The following is a 22,467-nucleotide window of genomic DNA, read 5'->3' as shown; positions in this document are numbered from 1 at the left end:
GGTGGTGGATGGGGGTGGTGGATGGATGGGGTATTTTGTGGATTGGTGGTGTGGATGGGGGTGGTTGATGGGGTGGTGTGGATGGGGGTGGTAGATGGGGGATGTTGTGGATTGGTGGTGTGGATGGGGTGGTGTGGATGGGGGTGGTGGATGGGGGTGGTGGATGGGGTGTTGTGGATGGGGGTGATGGATGGGGTGTTGTGGATGGGGGTGGTAGATGGGGGATGTTGTGGATTGGTGGTGTGGATGGGGGTGGTGGATGGGGGTGGTGGATGGGGGTGGTGGATGGATGGGGTATTTTGTGGATTGGTGGTGTGGATGGGGGTGGTTGATGGGGTGGTGTGGATGGGGGTGGTAGATGGGGGATGTTGTGGATTGGTGGTGTGGATGGGGTGGTGTGGATGGGGGTGGTGGATGGGGGTGGTGGATGGGGTGTTGTGGATGGGGGTGATGGATGGGGTGTTGTGGATGGGGGTGGTAGATGGGGGATGTTGTGGATTGGTGGTGTGGATGGGGGTGGTGGATGGGGGTGGTGGATGGGGTAAGCTACAAGCTCCGCTTCCGAGGGTCACATGTTTTGTCCCAGTCCTTTTTTTCTTGTGTTAAACCCAAACCTTGACTCTTAACTTAACCATTCGAAATTAATGTCTAAATTGAACCACAGGTTGTAAAAAAAAAAAAAAAAAAATGAATTTTGACGTTTGGAGAAAGTGGACAAAACATCTCAGTCTGAAGTTAAATCCCGCCAGAAAATATTGTGACATGATATTTCGGCCATATCGCCCAGCCCTAACTGCTGCTGTATACCATACCGGTATACCTTTAAATAACGGGCTGGTTTTTATCAGACACAGATTCTGATTCATTCCATGATCCATCAGTGGAAAGGAGGTGTTGTTTTTGTGAACAGGAGGAGACAGTGGATCATCTGTTTTCTTATGACTTGAGGGTGACTGTTTCTAAACTTATCTGAGGTCAACTGTCGTTCATGTCTTGTCTGTATGCTGAATGTTGAATTGTGCTTAGAAAGGCAGTTTGGAGGATCCTTACCAACAGTCTGTGTGTGTGTGTTTTCAGGGTAGTGCAAGGTGACTCTGCGAGGGGAAGGCGTGCTCCCGGGGGTAGGAGCGATGAGCGTGCTGCGTATCCCCGTCCTACTGGCGTTGCTGGTCCTACTGCTGACTGCTGGCTTCTGCAAACAGAGCTTCCTGGACGGGAGCCCAGGGGTGAGCAAAGGGGCGCGCACGGACGGACACAACCTCATGGAGCTCATCATGGACAAGGTGCGTCTGGCTCAGCAACAGGACCAGGTACACGAGCACTACCCCGCCAAAAAACAGGAGTTCACCTTGGAGACCAAGGAGAGGAATGAAGTGAACAAGTCTCACCATGGAGAACACATCATAGGTGAGTTATTAACCATTAGTGAACAAGTCTAACCATACAGAACACATCATAGGTGAGTTATTAACCATTAGTGAACAAGTCTAACCATACAGAAAACATCATAGGTGAGTTATTAACCATTAGTGAACAAGTCTAACCATACAGAACACATCATAGCTGAGTTATTAACCATTAGTGAACAAGTCTCACCATACAGAAAACATCATAGGTGAGTTATTAACCATTAGTGAACAAGTCTAACCATACAGAACACATCATAGCTGAGTTATTAACCATTAGTGAACAAGTCTAACCATACAGAAAACATCATAGCTGAGTTATTAACCATTAGTGAACAAGTCTAACCATACAGAAAACATCATAGGTGAGTTATTAACCATTAGTGAACAAGTCTCACCATACAGAAAACATCATAGGTGAGTTATTAACCATTAGTGAACAAGTCTCACCATACAGAACACATCATAGGTGAGTTATTAACCATTAGTGAACAAGTCTAACCATACAGAAAACATCATAGGTGAGTTATTAACCATTAGTGAACAAGTCTCACCATACAGAAAACATCATAGGTGAGTTATTAACCATTAGTGAACAAGTCTCACCATACAGAACACATCATAGGTGAGTTATTAACCATTAGTGAACAAGTCTAACCATACAGAAAACATCATAGGTGAGTTATTAACCATTAGTGAACAAGTCTAACCATACAGAAAACATCATAGGTGAGTTATTAACCATTAGTGAACAAGTCTAACCATACAGAAAACATCATAGGTGAGTTATTAACCATTAGTGAACTAGTCTAACCATACAGAAAACATCATAGGTGAGTTATTAACCATTAGTGAACAAGTCTAACCATACAGAAAACATCATAGGTGAGTTATTAACCATTAGTGAACAAGTCTAACCATACAGAAAACATCATAGGTGAGTTATTAACCATTAGTGAACAAGTCTAACCATACAGAAAACATCATAGGTGAGTTATTAACCATTAGTGAACAAGTCTCACCATGGAGAACACATCATAGGTGAGTTATTAACCATTAGTGAACAAGTCTAACCATACAGAAAACATCATAGGTGAGTTATTAACCATTAGTGAACAAGTCTAACCATACAGAAAACATCATAGGTGAGTTATTAACCATTAGTGAACAAGTCTAACCATACAGAAAACATCATAGCTGAGTTATTAACCATTAGTGAACAAGTCTCACCATACAGAAAACATCATAGGTGAGTTATTAACCATTAGTGAACAAGTCTCACCATACAGAAAACATCATAGGTGAGTTATTAAATCCCGCTGCTCTATCGATCTCACTGTGCTGAAGAAGAAACGCTAGTGGACGTGGCGATGTGGATGGCCACATATTGTCCTTCAGTCCACCATGCATGTGGTCTGAATTTATTGTATTCCCTGTCGTCCCAGAGGTGTTCCCCAGAGACCTGAGACAGAAAGAAAAGTTCCTCAAACACCTAACAGGTCAGACACTACCCGCTTCTGTGTGTCAGTGACAGTTAGTGCAGGCCTGGGCAACTCCAGTCCTGTGTGGGGGGGGGCTTATTGGTGTCACCCTTTTGCCCCAGCCAACACACCTGACTCCAATAATCAACTAATCATGATCTTCAGTTAAAAATGAAATGAGTTTAAATCAGGTGTGTTTGCTGGGGATGATGGGGGAAAAGTGTGACATCAATCAGGCCCCCGAGAACTGAAATTGCCCAGGCCTGAGTTAGTTTGTGTGTTAATGTGTGTGTGTTCACCAGTGTAACCCTTGTTTGTGTCTATGTGTTCACCAGTGTAACCCTTGTTTGTGTCTATGTGTTCACCAGTGTAACCCTTGTTTGTGTCTGTGTGTGTGTGTGTGTGTGTGTTCACCAGTGTAACTAACCCTTATCTGTGTGTTCCAGGTCCTCTATTCTTTAACCCAAGATGTAGGAAACACTTCTATAGACTATACCACAACACCAGAGACTGTACCATCCCTGCCTGTGAGTATTAATGCTAACACACACACACACACACACACACACACACACACACACACACACACACACACACACACACACACACACACACACACACACACACACACACAGACACACACATACACACACACACACACAGGAGGAAGAGGAAACTAAGTCAGTGTAATGTTTATCTGCAGCCGAGCGCGTTACCTCTCTGGTAAAGTGTTGACTCTCTGGTAAAGTGTTGACTCTCTGGTAAAGTGTTGATTCTCTGGTAAAGTGTTGACTCTCTGGTAAAGTGTTGACTCTCTGGTAAAGTGTTGACCCTCTGGTAAAGTGTTGACTCTCTGGTAAAGTGTTGACTCTCTGGTAAAGTGTTGACTCTCTGGTAAAGTGTTGACCCTCTGGTAAAGTGTTGACTCTGTGGTAAAGTGTTGACCCTCTGGTAAATTGTTGACCCTCTGGTAAAGTGTTGACTCTCTGGTAAAGTGTTGACTCTCTGTAAAGGTGTTACCTCTCTGGTAAAGTGTTGACTCTCGGGGTAAAGTGTTGACTCTCTGGTAAAGTGTTGACCCTCTGGTAAAGTGTTGACCCTCAGGTAAAGTGTTGACTCTCTGGTAAAGTGTTCACCCTCTGGTAAAGTGTTGATTCTCTGGTAAAGTGTTGACTCTCTGGTAAAGTGTTGACTCTCTGGTAAAGTGTTGATTCTCTGGTAAAGTGTTGACTCTCTGGTAAAGTGTTGACTCTCTGGTAAAGTGTTGACCCTCTGGTAAAGTGTTGACTCTCTGGTAAAGTGTTGACTCTCTGGTAAAGTGTTGACCCTCTGGTAAAGTGTTGACTCTGTGGTAAAGTGTTGACCCTCTGGTAAATTGTTGACTCTCTGGTAAAGTGTTGACTCTCTGGTAAAGTGTTGATTCTCTGGTAAAGTGTTGCTTCCATGATAATCATTACACTTACTGTGCCTTCAAAACGTATTCATACCCTTTGACTTTTTCTATATTTTGTCGGATTACAGCCTGAATTTTAAATTGATTAAATTTAGATTTTGTGTCACTGGCATACCCACAATATTCCATAATGTGAAAGTGGAATTATGTTTCTCTTTGTAGTGACTGGGTGTATTGATACAAATCAAAATCAAAATCAAATCAAATCAAATGTATTTATATAGCCCTTCTTACATCAGCCGATATCTGAAAGTGCTGTACAGAAACCCAGCCTAAAACCCCAAACAGCAAGCAATGCAGGTGTAGAAGCACGGTGGCTAGGAAAAACTCCCTAGAAAGGCCAGAACCTAGGAAGAAACCTAGAGAGGAACCAGGCTATGAGGGGTGGCCAGTCCTCTTCTGGCTGTGCCGGGTGGAGATTATAACAGCACATGGGCTAGATGTTCAAATGTTCATAAATGACCAGCATGGTCAAATAATAATAATCATAGTAGTTGTCGAGGGTGCAACAAGTCAGTAACACAAGAGTAAGTGTCAGTTGGCTTTTTCATAGCCGATCTTTGAGAGTATCTCTACCGCTCCTGCTGTCTCTAGAGAGTTGAAAACAGCAGGTCTGGGACAGGTAGCACATCCGGTGAACAGGTCAGGGTTCCAGCAGGTCTGGGACAGCAGGTCTGGGACAGGTACACCATCCAAAATATAATTCATAACTTCACCATGCTCAAAGGGATATTCAATGTCTGCTTCTTTTTATTTTTACCCATCTAACAATAGTTGCCTTTATTTGCGAGGCATTGGAAAAACCTCCCTGGTCTTTGGGGATGAATGTGTGTTTGAAATTCACTGCTCGACTGAGGGTTTTTACAGATAACTGTATGTGTGTGGTACAGAGATGAGGTAGTCATTCAAAACTCATGTTAAACACTATTATTGCACACAGAGTCCATGCAACTTATTATGTGACTTGTTCAGCAAATGTTTACTCCTGAACTTATTTAGACTTCCCATAACAAAGGGGTTGAATACTTATTGACTCAAGACACTTCAGTTTTTCATTTTTAAGTTATTTGTAAAAAAGTATAGAAACATAAATCCACTTTGACATTATGGGGTGTTGTGTGTAGACCAGTGACACAAAATCTAACTTTTATTTTAATGGAATAAATTCAGGCATTTTAAATTCAGGCTGTAACACAACAAAATGTGGGGGAAAAAATCAAAGGTTGTGAATACTTTGTGATGGCAATGTACTTTAAGATTTCTGACAGTGTTTTTGTTGTTGTTGTTGTTGATTGCATGCCATTATTGCTAGGTAGACTAGCCAAGATCATACTTAGAGGGAGATGGTAAAGATGTGTTCTGATTAGTCGGTCTGTATTTGTTCAGGCTTGTGATTGGATAGCAGATAGGAAACATATAGCATTCATTTACATTTTTAGTCATTTAGCAGACGCTCTTATCCAGAGCGACTTACAGTAGTGAATGCATACATTTCATACATTTTTTATTTATTTTTTCTGTGCTGGCCCCCCGTGGGAATCGAACCCACAACCCTGGTGTTGCAAACACCATGCTCTACCAACTGAGCTACAGGGAAGGCGTTCAAATGGGTTTATGCAGAGATAACTTTTATAGTTTTGTCACTTAAAATTAACTATAAAAAAAATAATCTTTATATCTATCTACCCAGATGTATGAAGAACCATCTAAATATCAGTTACACTGTATTCACATAGAACCTTATAGTCCAAAGGAAATGAACACCCCCACTGCTCTGTCATCATCTAATCCATGTAGCTGTACTTCCGGGGACAGTATTTCAGACTCTTTTCAGGTGTCTTCACTTCTTCACTTTACAGTTCTGCCTGCCTGCCTCCTCTACTCTCCTTCCTCTCTCTCTCCCTCACGCTGGCCTGCCTGCCTCCTCTACTCTCCCTCCTCTCTCTCTCCCTCACGCTGGCCTGCCTGCCTCCTCTACTCTCCCTCACGCTGGCCTGCCAGTCTGCTTCCACTCTCTCCCTCTCCTCTCTCTCCCTCACGCTGGCCTGCCTGCCCCCTCCTCTCTCTCCCTCACACTGGCCTGCCTGCCCCCTCCTCTCTATCCCTCATGCTGGCCTGCCTGCCCCCTTCTCTCCTTCACGCTGGCCTGCCTGCCCCCTCCTCACTCTCCCTCCCCTCTCTCCCTCATGCTGGCCTGCCTGCCCCCTCCTCTCTCTCCCTCATGCTGGCCTGCCTGCCCCCTCCTCTCTCTCCCTCATGCTGGCCTGCCTGCCCCCTTCTCTCTCTCCCTCACGCTGGAGCCCTGCTCTTTCTCTTTGCAAGATTGCAAGATACAGCATTCCAGTGTGAGATACAGCTATTGATTGCGGATAGATGGGCCTAGTGCATGGTACAAAATGTCTGCCTGGTGGCTGACCTGCCTATACCGTGCCGCTCCCCTCTCTCTCCGTCCCTCGCTAGCTTGCTAGGAAAGATACAAGCGTTTGTGTTCTCGGAAGTACGGCAACTAATCAGTCTCTTCCGTTCCAAAAATACTGAATCTTGACACTCAGTCGAACTCTCCACCACTACGCCATTGTCATTAACAGTTGTAAAAATGGCAGAGAAAGGCAAGTGACAGCAGCAAAGTCCTGTATGACAGTACTTTGAGATGTTAAGAAGGAAATGCTAACTTTTCTAGGTGGAATTGAGGTACGGTAACGGTAGCACAGGTGCAATGCTTAACCATCTTAAAGGGACGCACCCTGAGACCCAAACCGTTGCTGGCAGCAACACATCTGCGTTGTGAATTCACATGGAATTTTATGAATTTCCCCTATCATTCTAATGGAATTTGGCCACAAAATCATCATTTTACAATGGCCATCTCAGTCTCTGGACTTCAAACCCATTGACAACCTGTGCTTTGAATTGTAGAGGGCAGTCCAATTCTGTATGGGGGAATGGTCTAAGGTCTCTCCCAATGTGTTCTCTAACTCATAAAATAATTTAGATAAAAGCTCAGTGGCATTGTCCTCGCTGGGTGAGGTATTAAAAACAGGGTTGTCAATATTTTTTACCCCTACCTTTCAAAAAAATGAACATTACTTGTTAAAAAAAAAAATCTCTTTCTCTGAGCAATTGTATTGCACAACAGGTCAGTCTAAAAACAACACAACAGGTTGGTCTAAAAACAACACAACAGGTCAGTCTAAAAAACAACACAACAGGTCGGTCTAAAAACCTGTTGTGTTGTTCTTAGACCAACCTGTTGTGTTGTTTTTAGACTGACCTGTTGTTTTGTTTTTAGACTGTTTTTAGACTGACCTGTTGTGTTGTTTTTAGACTGACCCGTTGTGTTGTTTTTAGACTGTTTTTAGACTGACCTGTTGTGTTGTTTTTAGACTGACCTGTTGTGTTGTTTTTAGACTGACCTGTTGTGTTGTTTTTAGACTGTTTTTAGACTGACCTGTTGTGTTGTTTTTAGACTGACCTGTTGTGTTGTTTTTAGACTGACCTGTTGTGTTGTTTTTTAGACTGACCTGTTGTGTTGTTTTTAGACCGACCTGTTGTGTTGTTTTTTAGACTGACCTGTTGTGTTGTTTTTAGACCAACCTGTTGTGTTGTTTTTAGACTGACCTGTTGTGTTGTTTTTAGACTGTTTTTAGACTGACCTGTTGTGTTGTTTTTAGACTGACCTGTTATATTGTTTTTAGACTGTTTTTAGACCGGCCTGTTGTGTTGTTTTTTAGACTGACCTGTTGTGTTGTTTTTAGACCGACCTGTTGTGTTGTTTTTAGACTGACCTGTTGTGTTGTTTTTAGACTGTTTTTAGACTGACCTGTTGTGTTGTTTTTAGACTGACATGTTATGTTGTTTTTAGACTGTTTTTAGACTGACCTGTTGTGTTGTTTTTAGACTGACCTGTTGTGTTGTTTTTAGACTGACCTGTTGTGTTGTTTTTAGACTGACCTGTTGTGTTGTTTTTAGACTGACCTGTTGTGTTGTTTTTTAAACTGACCTGTTGTGTTGTTTTTTAAACTGACCTGTTGTGTTGTTTTTAGACCGACCTGTTGTGTTATTTTTAGACTGACCTGTTGTGTTGTTTTTAGACTGACCTGTTATGTTGTTTTTAGACTGTTTTTAGACTGACCTGTTGTGTTGTTTTTAGACTAACCTGTTGTGTTGTTTTTAGACTGACCTGTTGTGTTGTTTTTAGACTGACCTGTTGTGTTGTTTTTAGACTGACCTGTTGTGTTGTTTTTTAAACTGACCTGTTGTGTTGTTTTTAGACCGACCTGTTGTGTTATTTTTAGACTGACCTGTTGTGTTGTTTTTTAGACTGACCTGTTGTGTTGTTTTTAGACTGACCTGTTGTATTGTTTTTAGACTGACCTGTCGTGTTGTTTTTAGACCGACCTGTTGTGTAGTTTTTAGACTGACCTGTTGTTTTGTTTTTAGACTGTTTTTAGACTGACCTGTTGTGTTGTTTTTAGACTGACCTGTTGTGTTGTTTTTAGACTGACCTGTTGTTTTGTTTTTAGACTGTTTTTAGACTGACCTGTTGTGTTGTTTTTAGACTGACCCGTTGTGTTGTTTTTAGACTGTTTTTAGACTGACCTGTTGTGTTGTTGTTAGACTGACCTGTTGTGTTGTTTTTAGACTGACCTGTTGTGTTGTTTTTAGAGTGTTTTTAGACCGACCTGTCGTGTTGTTTTTAGACTGACCTGTTGTGTTGTTTTTAGAGTGTTTTTAGACTGACCTGTTGTGTTGTTTTTAGACTGACCTGTTGTATTGTTTTTAGACTGACCTGTTGTGTTGTTTTTAGACCGACCTGTTGTGTTGTTTTTAGACTGACCTGTTGTTTTGTTTTTAGACTGTTTTTAGACTGACCTGTTGTGTTGTTTTTAGACTGACCCGTTGTGTTGTTTTTAGACTGTTTTTAGACTGACCTGTTGTGTTGTTTTTAGACTGACCTGTTGTGTTGTTTTTAGACTGACCTGTTGTGTTGTTTTTAGACTGTTTTTAGACTGACCTGTTGTGTTGTTTTTAGACTGACCTGTTGTGTTGTTTTTAGACTGACCTGTTGTGTTGTTTTTTAGACTGACCTGTTGTGTTGTTTTTAGACCGACCTGTTGTGTTGTTTTTTAGACTGACCTGTTGTGTTGTTTTTAGACCAACCTGTTGTGTTGTTTTTAGACTGACCTGTTGTGTTGTTTTTAGACTGTTTTTAGACTGACCTGTTGTGTTGTTTTTAGACTGACCTGTTATATTGTTTTTAGACTGTTTTTAGACCGGCCTGTTGTGTTGTTTTTTAGACTGACCTGTTGTGTTGTTTTTAGACCGACCTGTTGTGTTGTTTTTAGACTGACCTGTTGTGTTGTTTTTAGACTGTTTTTAGACTGACCTGTTGTGTTGTTTTTAGACTGACATGTTATGTTGTTTTTAGACTGTTTTTAGACTGACCTGTTGTGTTGTTTTTAGACTGACCTGTTGTGTTGTTTTTAGACTGACCTGTTGTGTTGTTTTTAGACTGACCTGTTGTGTTGTTTTTAGACTGACCTGTTGTGTTGTTTTTTAAACTGACCTGTTGTGTTGTTTTTTAAACTGACCTGTTGTGTTGTTTTTAGACCGACCTGTTGTGTTATTTTTAGACTGACCTGTTGTGTTGTTTTTTAGACTGACCTGTTGTGTTGTTTTTTAGACTGACCTGTTGTGTTGTTTTTAGACCGACCTGTTGTGTTGTTTTTAGACCGACCTGTTGTGTTGTTTTTAGACTGACCTGTTGTGTTGTTTTTAGACCGACTTGTTGTGTTGTTTTTAGACTGACCTGTTGTGTTGTTTTTAGACCGACCTGTTGTGTTGTTTTTAGACTGACCTGTTGTGTTGTTTTTAGACTGACCTGTTGTGTTGTTTTTAGACCGACCTGTTGTGTTGTTTTTTAGACTGACCTGTTGTGTTGTTTTTAGACCGACCTGTTGTGTTGTTTTTAGACCGACCTGTTGTGTTGTTTTTAGACTGACCTGTTGTGTTGTTTTTAGACCGACCTGTTGTGTTGTTTTTAGACCGACCTGTTGTGTTGTTTTTAGACTGACCTGTTGTTTTGTTTTTAGACTGTTTTTAGACTGACCTGTTGTGTTGTTTTTAGACTGACCCGTTGTGTTGTTTTTAGACTGTTTTTAGACTGACCTGTTGTGTTGTTTTTAGACTGACCTGTTGTGTTGTTTTTAGACTGACCTGTTGTGTTGTTTTTAGACTGTTTTTAGACTGACCTGTTGTGTTGTTTTTAGACTGACCTGTTGTGTTGTTTTTAGACTGACCTGTTGTGTTGTTTTTTAGACTGACCTGTTGTGTTGTTTTTAGACCGACCTGTTGTGTTGTTTTTTAGACTGACCTGTTGTGTTGTTGTTAGACCAACCTGTTGTGTTGTTTTTAGACTGACCTGTTGTGTTGTTTTTAGACTGTTTTTAGACTGACCTGTTGTGTTGTTTTTAGACTGACCTGTTATATTGTTTTTAGACTGTTTTTAGACCGGCCTGTTGTGTTGTTTTTTAGACTGACCTGTTGTGTTGTTTTTAGACCGACCTGTTGTGTTGTTTTTAGACTGACCTGTTGTGTTGTTTTTAGACTGTTTTTAGACTGACCTGTTGTGTTGTTTTTAGACTGACATGTTATGTTGTTTTTAGACTGTTTTTAGACTGACCTGTTGTGTTGTTTTTAGACTGACCTGTTGTGTTGTTTTTAGACTGACCTGTTGTGTTGTTTTTAGACTGACCTGTTGTGTTGTTTTTAGACTGACCTGTTGTGTTGTTTTTTAAACTGACCTGTTGTGTTGTTTTTTAAACTGACCTGTTGTGTTGTTTTTAGACCGACCTGTTGTGTTATTTTTAGACTGACCTGTTGTGTTGTTTTTTAGACTGACCTGTTGTGTTGTTTTTTAGACTGACCTGTTGTGTTGTTTTTAGACCGACCTGTTGTGTTGTTTTTAGACCGACCTGTTGTGTTGTTTTTAGACTGACCTGTTGTGTTGTTTTTAGACCGACTTGTTGTGTTGTTTTTAGACTGACCTGTTGTGTTGTTTTTAGACCGACCTGTTGTGTTGTTTTTAGACTGACCTGTTGTGTTGTTTTTAGACTGACCTGTTGTGTTGTTTTTAGACCGACCTGTTGTGTTGTTTTTTAGACTGACCTGTTGTGTTGTTTTTAGACCGACCTGTTGTGTTGTTTTTAGACCGACCTGTTGTGTTGTTTTTAGACTGACCTGTTGTGTTGTTTTTAGACCGACCTGTTGTGTTGTTTTTAGACCGACCTGTTGTGTTGTTTTTAGACTGACCTGTTGTTTTGTTTTTAGACTGTTTTTAGACTGACCTGTTGTGTTGTTTTTAGACTGACCCGTTGTGTTGTTTTTAGACTGTTTTTAGACTGACCTGTTGTGTTGTTTTTAGACTGACCTGTTGTGTTGTTTTTAGACTGACCTGTTGTGTTGTTTTTAGACTGTTTTTAGACTGACCTGTTGTGTTGTTTTTAGACTGACCTGTTGTGTTGTTTTTAGACTGACCTGTTGTGTTGTTTTTTAAACTGACCTGTTGTGTTGTTTTTAGACCGACCTGTTGTGTTGTTTTTTAGACTGACCTGTTGTGTTGTTTTTAGACTGACCTGTTGTGTTGTTTTTAGACTGACCTGTTGTGTTGTTTTTTAAACTGACCTGTTGTGTTGTTTTTAGACCGACCTGTTGTGTTGTTTTTTAGACTGACCTGTTGTGTTGTTTTTAGACTGACCTGTTGTGTTGTTTTTAGACTGTTTTTAGACTGACCTGTTGTGTTGTTTTTAGACTGACCTGTTATATTGTTTTTAGACTGTTTTTAGACCGGCCTGTTGTGTTGTTTTTTAGACTGACCTGTTGTGTTGTTTTTAGACCGACCTGTTGTGTTGTTTTTAGACTGACCTGTTGTGTTGTTTTTAGAATGTTTTTAGACTGACCTGTTGTGTTGTTTTTAGACTGACATGTTATGTTGTTTTTAGACTGTTTTTAGACTGACCTGTTGTGTTGTTTTTAGACTGACCTGTTGTGTTGTTTTTAGACTGACCTGTTGTGTTGTTTTTAGACTGACCTGTTGTGTTGTTTTTAGACTGACCTGTTGTGTTGTTTTTTAAACTGACCTGTTGTGTTGTTTTTTAAACTGACCTGTTGTGTTGTTTTTAGACCGACCTGTTGTGTTATTTTTAGACTGACCTGTTGTGTTGTTTTTTAGACTGACCTGTTGTGTTGTTTTTTAGACTGACCTGTTGTGTTGTTTTTAGACCGACCTGTTGTGTTGTTTTTAGACCGACCTGTTGTGTTGTTTTTAGACTGACCTGTTGTGTTGTTTTTAGACCGACTTGTTGTGTTGTTTTTAGACTGACCTGTTGTGTTGTTTTTAGACCGACCTGTTGTGTTGTTTTTAGACTGACCTGTTGTGTTGTTTTTAGACTGACCTGTTGTGTTGTTTTTAGACCGACCTGTTGTGTTGTTTTTTAGACTGACCTGTTGTGTTGTTTTTAGACCGACCTGTTGTGTTGTTTTTAGACCGACCTGTTGTGTTGTTTTTAGACTGACCTGTTGTGTTGTTTTTAGACCGACCTGTTGTGTTGTTTTTAGACTGACCTGTTGTGTTGTTTATAGCCTGACCTGTTGTGTTGTTTTTAGAGTGTTTTTAGACTGACCTGTTGTGTTGTTTTTAGACTGACCTGTTGTATTGTTTTTAGACTGACCTGTTGTGTTGTTTTTAGACCGACCTGTTGTGTTGTTTTTAGACTGAGCTGTTGTGTTGTTTTTAGACTGACCTGTTGTTTTGTTTTTAGACTGTTTTTAGACTGACCTGTTGTGTTGTTTTTAGACTGACCCGTTGTGTTGTTTTTAGACTGTTTTTAGACTGACCTGTTGTGTTGTTGTTAGACTGACCTGTTGTGTTGTTTTTAGACTGACCTGTTGTGTTGTTTTTAGAGTGTTTTTAGACTGACCTGTTGTGTTGTTTTTAGACTGACCTGTTGTATTGTTTTTAGACTGACCTGTTGTGTTGTTTTTAGACCGACCTGTTGTGTTGTTTTTAGACTGACCTGTTGTGTTGTTTTTAGACTGACCTGTTGTGTTGTTTTTAGACCGACCTGTTGTGTTGTTTTTTAGACTGACCTGTTGTGTTGTTTTTAGACTGACCTGTTGTATTGTTTTTAGACTGACCTGTTGTGTTGTTTTTAGACCGACCTGTTGTGTTGTTTTTAGACTGACCTGTTGTGTTTTTTTTTAGACTGACCTGTTGTTTTGTTTTTAGACTGTTTTTAGACTGACCTGTTGTGTTGTTTTTAGACTGACCCGTTGTGTTGTTTTTAGACTGTTTTTAGACTGACCTGTTGTGTTGTTGTTAGACTGACCTGTTGTGTTGTTTTTAGACCGACCTGTTGTGTTGTTTTTAGAGTGTTTTTAGACCGACCTGTTGTGTTGTTTTTAGACTGACCTGTTGTGTTGTTTTTAGAGTGTTTTTAGACTGACCTGTTGTGTTGTTTTTAGACTGACCTGTTGTATTGTTTTTAGACTGACCTGTTGTGTTGTTTTTAGACCGACCTGTTGTGTTGTTTTAGATTGACCTGTTGTGTTGTTTTTAGACTGACCTGTTGTTTTGTTTTTAGACTGTTTTTAGACTGACCTGTTGTGTTGTTTTTAGACTGACCCGTTGTGTTGTTTTTAGACTGTTTTTAGACTGACCTGTTGTGTTGTTTTTAGACTGACCTGTTGTGTTGTTTTTAGACTGACCTGTTGTGTTGTTTTTAGACTGTTTTTAGACTGACCTGTTGTGTTGTTTTTAGACTGACTTGTTGTGTTGTTTTAGACTGACCTGTTGTGTTGTTTTTTAGACTGACCTGTTGTGTTGTTTTTAGACTGACCTGTTGTGTTGTTTTTAGAATGTTTTTAGACTGACCTGTTGTGTTGTTTTTAGACTGACATGTTATGTTGTTTTTAGACTGTTTTTAGACTGACCTGTTGTGTTGTTTTTAGACTGACCTGTTGTGTTGTTTTTAGACTGACCTGTTGTGTTGTTTTTAGACTGACCTGTTGTGTTGTTTTTAGACTGACCTGTTGTGTTGTTTTTTAAACTGACCTGTTGTGTTGTTTTTTAAACTGACCTGTTGTGTTGTTTTTAGACCGACCTGTTGTGTTATTTTTAGACTGACCTGTTGTGTTGTTTTTTAGACTGACCTGTTATGTTGTTTTTTAGACTGACCTGTTGTGTTGTTTTTAGACTGACCTGTTGTGTTGTTTTTAGACCGACCTGTTGTGTTGTTTTTAGACTGACCTGTTGTGTTGTTTTTAGACCGACTTGTTGTGTTGTTTTTAGACTGACCTGTTGTGTTGTTTTTAGACCGACCTGTTGTGTTGTTTTTAGACTGACCTGTTGTGTTGTTTTTAGACTGACCTGTTGTGTTGTTTTTAGACCGACCTGTTGTGTTGTTTTTTAGACTGACCTGTTGTGTTGTTTTTAGACCGACCTGTTGTGTTGTTTTTAGACCGACCTGTTGTGTTGTTTTTAGACTGACCTGTTGTGTTGTTTTTAGACCGACCTGTTGTGTTGTTTTTAGACTGACCTGTTGTGTTGTTTATAGCCTGACCTGTTGTGTTGTTTTTAGAGTGTTTTTAGACTGACCTGTTGTGTTGTTTTTAGACTGACCTGTTGTATTGTTTTTAGACTGACCTGTTGTGTTGTTTTTAGACCGACCTGTTGTGTTGTTTTTAGACTGAGCTGTTGTGTTGTTTTTAGACTGACCTGTTGTTTTGTTTTTAGACTGTTTTTAGACTGACCTGTTGTGTTGTTTTTAGACTGACCCGTTGTGTTGTTTTTAGACTGTTTTTAGACTGACCTGTTGTGTTGTTGTTAGACTGACCTGTTGTGTTGTTTTTAGACTGACCTGTTGTGTTGTTTTTAGAGTGTTTTTAGACTGACCTGTTGTGTTGTTTTTAGACTGACCTGTTGTATTGTTTTTAGACTGACCTGTTGTGTTGTTTTTAGACCGACCTGTTGTGTTGTTTTTAGACTGACCTGTTGTGTTGTTTTTAGACTGACCTGTTGTGTTGTTTTTAGACCGACCTGTTGTGTTGTTTTTTAGACTGACCTGTTGTGTTGTTTTTAGACTGACCTGTTGTATTGTTTTTAGACTGACCTGTTGTGTTGTTTTTAGACCGACCTGTTGTGTTGTTTTTAGACTGACCTGTTGTGTTTTTTTTAGACTGACCTGTTGTTTTGTTTTTAGACTGTTTTTAGACTGACCTGTTGTGTTGTTTTTAGACTGACCCGTTGTGTTGTTTTTAGACTGTTTTTAGACTGACCTGTTGTGTTGTTGTTAGACTGACCTGTTGTGTTGTTTTTAGACCGACCTGTTGTGTTGTTTTTAGAGTGTTTTTAGACCGACCTGTTGTGTTGTTTTTAGACTGACCTGTTGTGTTGTTTTTAGAGTGTTTTTAGACTGACCTGTTGTGTTGTTTTTAGACTGACCTGTTGTATTGTTTTTAGACTGACCTGTTGTGTTGTTTTTAGACCGACCTGTTGTGTTGTTTTAGATTGACCTGTTGTGTTGTTTTTAGACTGACCTGTTGTTTTGTTTTTAGACTGTTTTTAGACTGACCTGTTGTGTTGTTTTTAGACTGACCCGTTGTGTTGTTTTTAGACTGTTTTTAGACTGACCTGTTGTGTTGTTTTTAGACTGACCTGTTGTGTTGTTTTTAGACTGACCTGTTGTGTTGTTTTTAGACTGTTTTTAGACTGACCTGTTGTGTTGTTTTTAGACTGACTTGTTGTGTTGTTTTAGACTGACCTGTTGTGTTGTTTTTTAGACTGACCTGTTGTGTTGTTTTTAGACCGACCTGTTGTGTTGTTTTTTAGACTGACCTGTTGTGTTGTTTTTAGACCGACCTGTTGTGTTGTTTTTAGACTGACCTGTTGTGTTGTTTTTAGACTGTTTTTAGACTGACCTGTTGTGTTGTTTTTAGACTGACCTGTTATATTGTTTTTAGACTGTTTTTAGACCGGCCTGTTGTGTTGTTTTTTAGACTGACCTGTTGTGTTGTTTTTAGACCGACCTGTTGTGTTGTTTTTAGACTGACCTGTTGTGTTGTTTTTAGACTGTTTTTAGACTGACCTGTTGTGTTGTTTTTAGACTGACCTGTTATATTGTTTTTAGACTGTTTTTAGACTGACCTGTTGTGTTGTTTTTAGACTGACCTGTTGTGTTGTTTTTAGACTGACCTGTTGTGTTGTTTTTAGACTGACCTGTTGTGTTGTTTTTTAAACTGACCTGTTGTGTTGTTTTTAGACCGACCTGTTGTGTTATTTTTAGACTGACCTGTTGTGTTGTTTTTTAGACTGACCTGTTGTGTTGTTTTTAGACTGACCTGTTGTGTTGTTTTTAGACTGACCTGTTGTGTTGTTTTTAGACCGACCTGTTGTGTTGTTTTTAGACTGACCTGTTGTGTTGTTTTTAGACTGACCTGTTGTTTTGTTTTTAGACTGTTTTTAGACTGACCTGTTGTGTTGTTTTTAGACTGACCCGTTGTGTTGTTTTTAGACTGTTTTTAGACTGACCTGTTGTGTTGTTGTTAGACTGACCTGTTGTGTTGTTTTTAGACTGACCTGTTGTGTTGTTTTTAGAGTGTTTTTAGACCGACCTGTTGTGTTGTTTTTAGACTGACCTGTTGTGTTGTTTTTAGAGTGTTTTTAGACTGACCTGTTGTGTTGTTTTTAGACTGACCTGTTGTATTGTTTTTAGACTGACCTGTTGTGTTGTTTTTAGACCGACCTGTTGTGTTGTTTTTAGACTGACCTGTTGTTTTGTTTTTAGACTGTTTTTAGACTGACCTGTTGTGTTGTTTTTAGACTGACCCGTTGTGTTGTTTTTAGACTGTTTTTAGACTGACCTGTTGTGTTGTTTTTAGACTGACCTGTTGTGTTGTTTTTAGACTGACCTGTTGTGTTGTTTTTAGACTGTTTTTAGACTGACCTGTTGTGTTGTTTTTAGACTGACCTGTTGTGTTGTTTTTAGACTGACCTGTTGTGTTGTTTTTTAGACTGACCTGTTGTGTTGTTTTTAGACCGACCTGTTGTGTTGTTTTTTAGACTGACCTGTTGTGTTGTTTTTAGACCGACCTGTTGTGTTGTTTTTAGACTGACCTGTTGTGTTGTTTTTAGACTGTTTTTAGACTGACCTGTTGTGTTGTTTTTAGACTGACCTGTTATATTGTTTTTAGACTGTTTTTAGACCGGCCTGTTGTGTTGTTTTTTAGACTGACCTGTTGTGTTGTTTTTAGACCGACCTGTTGTGTTGTTTTTAGACTGACCTGTTGTGTTGTTTTTAGACTGTTTTTAGACTGACCTGTTGTGTTGTTTTTAGACTGACCTGTTATGTTGTTTTTAGACTGTTTTTAGACTGACCTGTTGTGTTGTTTTTAGACTGACCTGTTGTGTTGTTTTTAGACTGACCTGTTGTGTTGTTTTTAGACTGACCTGTTGTGTTGTTTTTAGACTGACCTGTTGTGTTGTTTTTTAAACTGACCTGTTGTGTTGTTTTTAGACCGACCTGTTGTGTTATTTTTAGACTGACCTGTTGTGTTGTTTTTTAGACTGTCCTGTTGTGTTGTTTTTTAGACTGACCTGTTGTGTTGTTTTTAGACCGACATCTTGTGTTGTTTTTAGACCGACCTGTTGTGTTGTTTTTAGACTGACCTGTTGTGTTGTTTTTAGACCGACTTGTTGTGTTGTTTTTAGACTGACCTGTTGTGTTGTTTTTAGACCGACCTGTTGTGTTGTTTTTAGACTGACCTGTTGTGTTGTTTTTAGACTGACCTGTTGTGTTGTTTTTAGACCGACCTGTTGTGTTGTTTTTTAGACTGACCTGTTGTGTTGTTTTTAGACCGACCTGTTGTGTTGTTTTTAGACCGACCTGTTGTGTTGTTTTTAGACTGACCTGTTGTGTTGTTTTTAGACCGACCTGTTGTGTTGTTTTTAGACAGACCTGTTGTGTTGTTTATAGACTGACCTGTTGTGTTGTTTTTAGAGTGTTTTTAGACTGACCTGTTGTGTTGTTTTTAGACTGACCTGTTGTGTTGTTTTCAGACCGACCTGTTATGTTGTTTTTAGACTGACCTGTTGTGTTGTTTTTAGACTGACCTGTTGTTTTGTTTTTAGACTGTTTTTAGACTGACCTGTTGTGTTGTTTTTAGACTGACCCGTTCTGTTGTTTTTAGACTGTTTTTAGACTGACCTGTTGTGTTGTTGTTAGACTGACCTGTTGTGTTGTTTTTAGACTGACCTGTTGTGTTGTTTTTAGAGTGTTTTTAGACCGACCTGTTGTGTTGTTTTTAGACTGACCTGTTGTGTTGTTTTTAGAGTGTTTTTAGACTGACCTGTTGTGTTGTTTTTAGACTGACCTGTTGTATTGTTTTTAGACTGACCTGTTGTGTTGTTTTTAGACCGACCTGTTGTGTTGTTTTTAGACTGACCTGTTGTGTTGTTTTTAGACTGACCTGTTGTGTTGTTTTTAGACCGACCTGTTGTGTTGTTTTTTAGACTGACCTGTTGTGTTGTTTTTAGACCGACCTGTTGTGTTGTTTTTAGACTGACCTGTTGTGTTGTTTTTAGACTGACCTGTTATATTGTTTTTAGACTGTTTTTCGACCGGCCTGTTGTGTTGTTTTTTAGACTGACCTGTTGTGTTGTTTTTAGACCGACCTGTTGTGTTGTTTTTAGACTGACCTGTTGTGTTGTTTTTAGACTGTTTTTAGACTGACCTGTTGTGTTGTTTTTAGACTGACCTGTTATGTTGTTTTTAGACTGTTTTTAGACTGACCTGTTGTGTTGTTTTTAGACTGACCTGTTGTGTTGTTTTTAGACTGACCTGTTGTGTTGTTTTTAGACTGACCTGTTGTGTTGTTTTTAGACTGACCTGTTGTGTTGTTTTTTAAACTGACCTGTTGTGTTGTTTTTAGACCGACCTGTTGTGTTATTTTTAGACTGACCTGTTGTGTTGTTTTTTAGACTGACCTGTTGTGTTGTTTTTTAGACTGACCTGTTGTGTTGTTTTTAGACCGACCTGTTGTGTTGTTTTTAGACCGACCTGTTGTGTTGTTTTTAGACCGACCTGTTGTGTTGTTTTTAGACTGACCTGTTGTGTTGTTTTTAGACCGACTTGTTGTGTTGTTTTTAGACTGACCTGTTGTGTTGTTTATAGACTGACCTGTTGTGTTGTTTTTAGACTGACCTGTTGTGTTGTTTTTCAGACTATAAAAGGTGTGCCCGTCTTCTCACAAGACTGGCAGGCAGTCAGAGGTGTACAGAGAGGTAGAATACCCTGGTAAGACTATGGAAGATCATCTACATTTCTCTCTCTGTTTTTTTCTCTCTCTCCCCCTCCTTCCCTTTCTCTGTGTCTCTATCCCCTCTTTCTCTCCCAGTGTTAGAGCGATAGAGAGTATATAATGAATCTCACCCTCTCCCCCTCTTCCCCCCTCTCTCTCCCTCTCTCCCCCCTTTCCACTTAAATTCCAGTGTCAGACTGCAGCCGTTGATTTAACATTGTGGTAATTATCAGGAGAATATCAGAAAGACATTAAGGTGGACAAAACAGAATGATGTGTTTATCTATTGTAGATATGACTGATGTGAAACAGGGCTTCTCTCTCTGTCTCTCCACTTTCTCTATCTGTCTCTTCACTTTCTTTCTCACTCTCTCTCTTTCTCAGATATATCATTAGTCTGTCACGTCTCTCTATGTGTTATTAATACCACTCTCAGACCACCTTATCTTGGAAGGAATTCAACATGCAGCCAAGTACAAAGTTCACTAAATCTCTCTCTCTCTCTTTATCTCTCTCCACAGAGCCCATGAAAGAGAGAAGTGCCTTGAAAAGCAACAGGGAATTGAGATTGTTGGTTATGTTCGCACCACAGACTGCCACTGTTTGCAGAGAGCACACACAATACTCTACTCTACATTCTAAATGGTGCAAATGAAGAGACTTGTTGGACAGAAGAAAAGACCTCCTCATAGTTCTACTGCCAAAAACCATGACGACACAACACGTGGATACTAGTTTGGATACTAGTTTACGACACTTGGATTATATATTTCATACGACATGCCACTCTCTGGAACTGCTTCAGTGGTCATCGACATGCCTTCACGTTTTAATTAGAGTTTTTAATCATTTTGCTTTTTGGACTATGGTTGGAGATTGCACGGTGGTCTCTGAGCTGTGGTGGTTGTGTGTTGTGGGCAGTGGCAGTGGCTTCAGACTGAAAAATAGACAGTAGTCTTGATCTTCTCTTCAGCTACATTCCACAAAAGGGAACTAATCGAATCCCTAATGAAATGGCTGATTGATCGCCTGGTGATAATCTAATCCCTAATGAAATAACTGATTGATCGCCTGGTGATAATTTAAACCCTGATGGAATGACTCACTGGTAGCCTGGTGGTCTGCAACAGGACTCTCATGCTACCTCAGCAGGTATACTCTGCCCTACTGCAGAAAGTAAACTCTGACATTTTGGACATTACGGACACTGCATGAAGACTAGTGTTGAAAAATTCTGGTAATTTTCCCCAAATTCCCTTAGTTTTCCAGAAATCCTGGTTGGAAGATTGTTGGAATCAAGCAGGAAATCTGCGATTCTTCCAATCAGTTACAGGAATTTTGCAACCCCAATGAGGACCAATCTGAATTCACGGTCTATTCTCTACTACTGGCTAAACCTACTGCATGTGGCTCTGGTGCAAAGTAGATCACTTGCTAGAGAAAAGGGTGTAATTTGGGACTCATCTCAGTTTGCATCTTAGTCTCTGAAATAAACCTAAAGAAGCGAACGTTCATGGCCACCACAGCTCACACCTTGATGGAGAATCCAACTGTCTAAACATGAATGTGTCACGTCATATATACATATATATTTATATATTCAACCAATTGTCTTTTTTTGCACATTGTGTGAATAGTTACCTTCTAGTGTGTACTATGTAAATATTGTAAATACTAAATATCATAAAGTGAATCCACCAATTTGTAAGTCGCTCTGGATAAGAGCGTCTGCTAAATGACTTAAATGTAAATGTAAATGTAAGTATATATACAGTGCCAGTCAAAAGTTTTGACACGCCTACTCATTCAAGGGTTTTTTGCTATTTTTTGCTATTTTTTTCATTGAACAATAATAGTGAAGACATCAAAACTATGAAATAACACATATGGAATCATGTAGTAACAAAAAAAAAGTGTTCAACAAATCAAAATATATATTTAGATATGAGATTCTTCAAAGTAGCCACCCTTTGCCTTGATGACAGCTTTGCACATTCTTGGCATTCTCTCAACCAGCTTCACCTGGAATACTTTTCCAACAGTCTAGGAGGAGTTCCCACATATGCTGAGCACTTGTTGGCTGCTTCATAAGGTAGTCACCTGGAATGAATTTCAATTAATAAATCTTCTTCTGGATCGGTGACCCGTCCACGGGACGGTTGAGGTTGTCTTTGTTATACGTTCATTTGTGATATGTATTTCATTCTTAATGCGTTTGAGCCAATCAGTTGTGTTGTGACACAAGGTAGCCCTATTTGGTAAAAGGCCAAATCCATATTATGGCAAGAACAGAATAAGCAAAGAGAAACGATAGTCTATCATTACTTTAAGACATGAAGGTCAGTCAATCCAGGAACATTTCAAGAAGAAACTGGCTCTCATGAGGACCGCCACAGGAAAGGAAGACCCAGAGTTACCTCTGCTGCAGAGGATACGTACATTGGAGTTACCAGCCTCGGAAATTGCAGCCCAAATAAATTCTTCACAGAGTTCAAGATACAGACACATCACACCATCAGCTGTTTAGATGAGACTGCATGAATCAGACCTTCATGGTCGAGTTTCTGCAAAGAAACCACAACTATAGGACACCAATAAGAAGAAGAGACTTGCTTGGGCCAAGAAACACAAGCAATGGACGTTAGACTGTTGGAAATCTGTCCTTTGCTCTGATGAGTAAAAATTTGAGATTTTTGGTTCCAACTGCCGTGTCTTTGTGAGATGCAGAGTAGGTGAACGGATGATCTCCGCATTTGTAGTTCCCACTATGCCT

The 22,467-nt window shown here is 39.6% G+C and overlaps 1 protein-coding gene across 1 annotated transcript in view; it reads left to right on the top strand.

Moving 5' to 3' along the window:
• Positions 1-21,569, top strand: part of LOC106592118 (ALK and LTK ligand 2) — a 28,019-nt gene extending 6,450 nt beyond the window's left edge. The window contains exons 2-6 of the mRNA XM_045723703.1: positions 1,078-1,407; positions 2,852-2,905; positions 3,334-3,414; positions 19,617-19,690; positions 20,216-21,569. Coding sequence (XP_045579659.1) covers positions 1,131-1,407; positions 2,852-2,905; positions 3,334-3,414; positions 19,617-19,681 — 477 coding nt within the window. The 5' untranslated portion in view covers positions 1,078-1,130 and the 3' untranslated portion in view covers positions 19,682-19,690; positions 20,216-21,569. The remainder of the gene's footprint in view (positions 1-1,077; positions 1,408-2,851; positions 2,906-3,333; positions 3,415-19,616; positions 19,691-20,215) is intronic.
• The last annotated feature ends 898 nt before the right edge of the window (positions 21,570-22,467 follow it).

This window comes from Salmo salar, chromosome ssa09 (assembly GCF_905237065.1).
Source record: "Salmo salar chromosome ssa09, Ssal_v3.1, whole genome shotgun sequence".
Classification (NCBI taxonomy): domain Eukaryota; kingdom Metazoa; phylum Chordata; class Actinopteri; order Salmoniformes; family Salmonidae; genus Salmo; species Salmo salar.
Note: the sequence above shows the minus strand (reverse complement) of the source record. Positions and strands in the feature narration are given on the sequence as shown.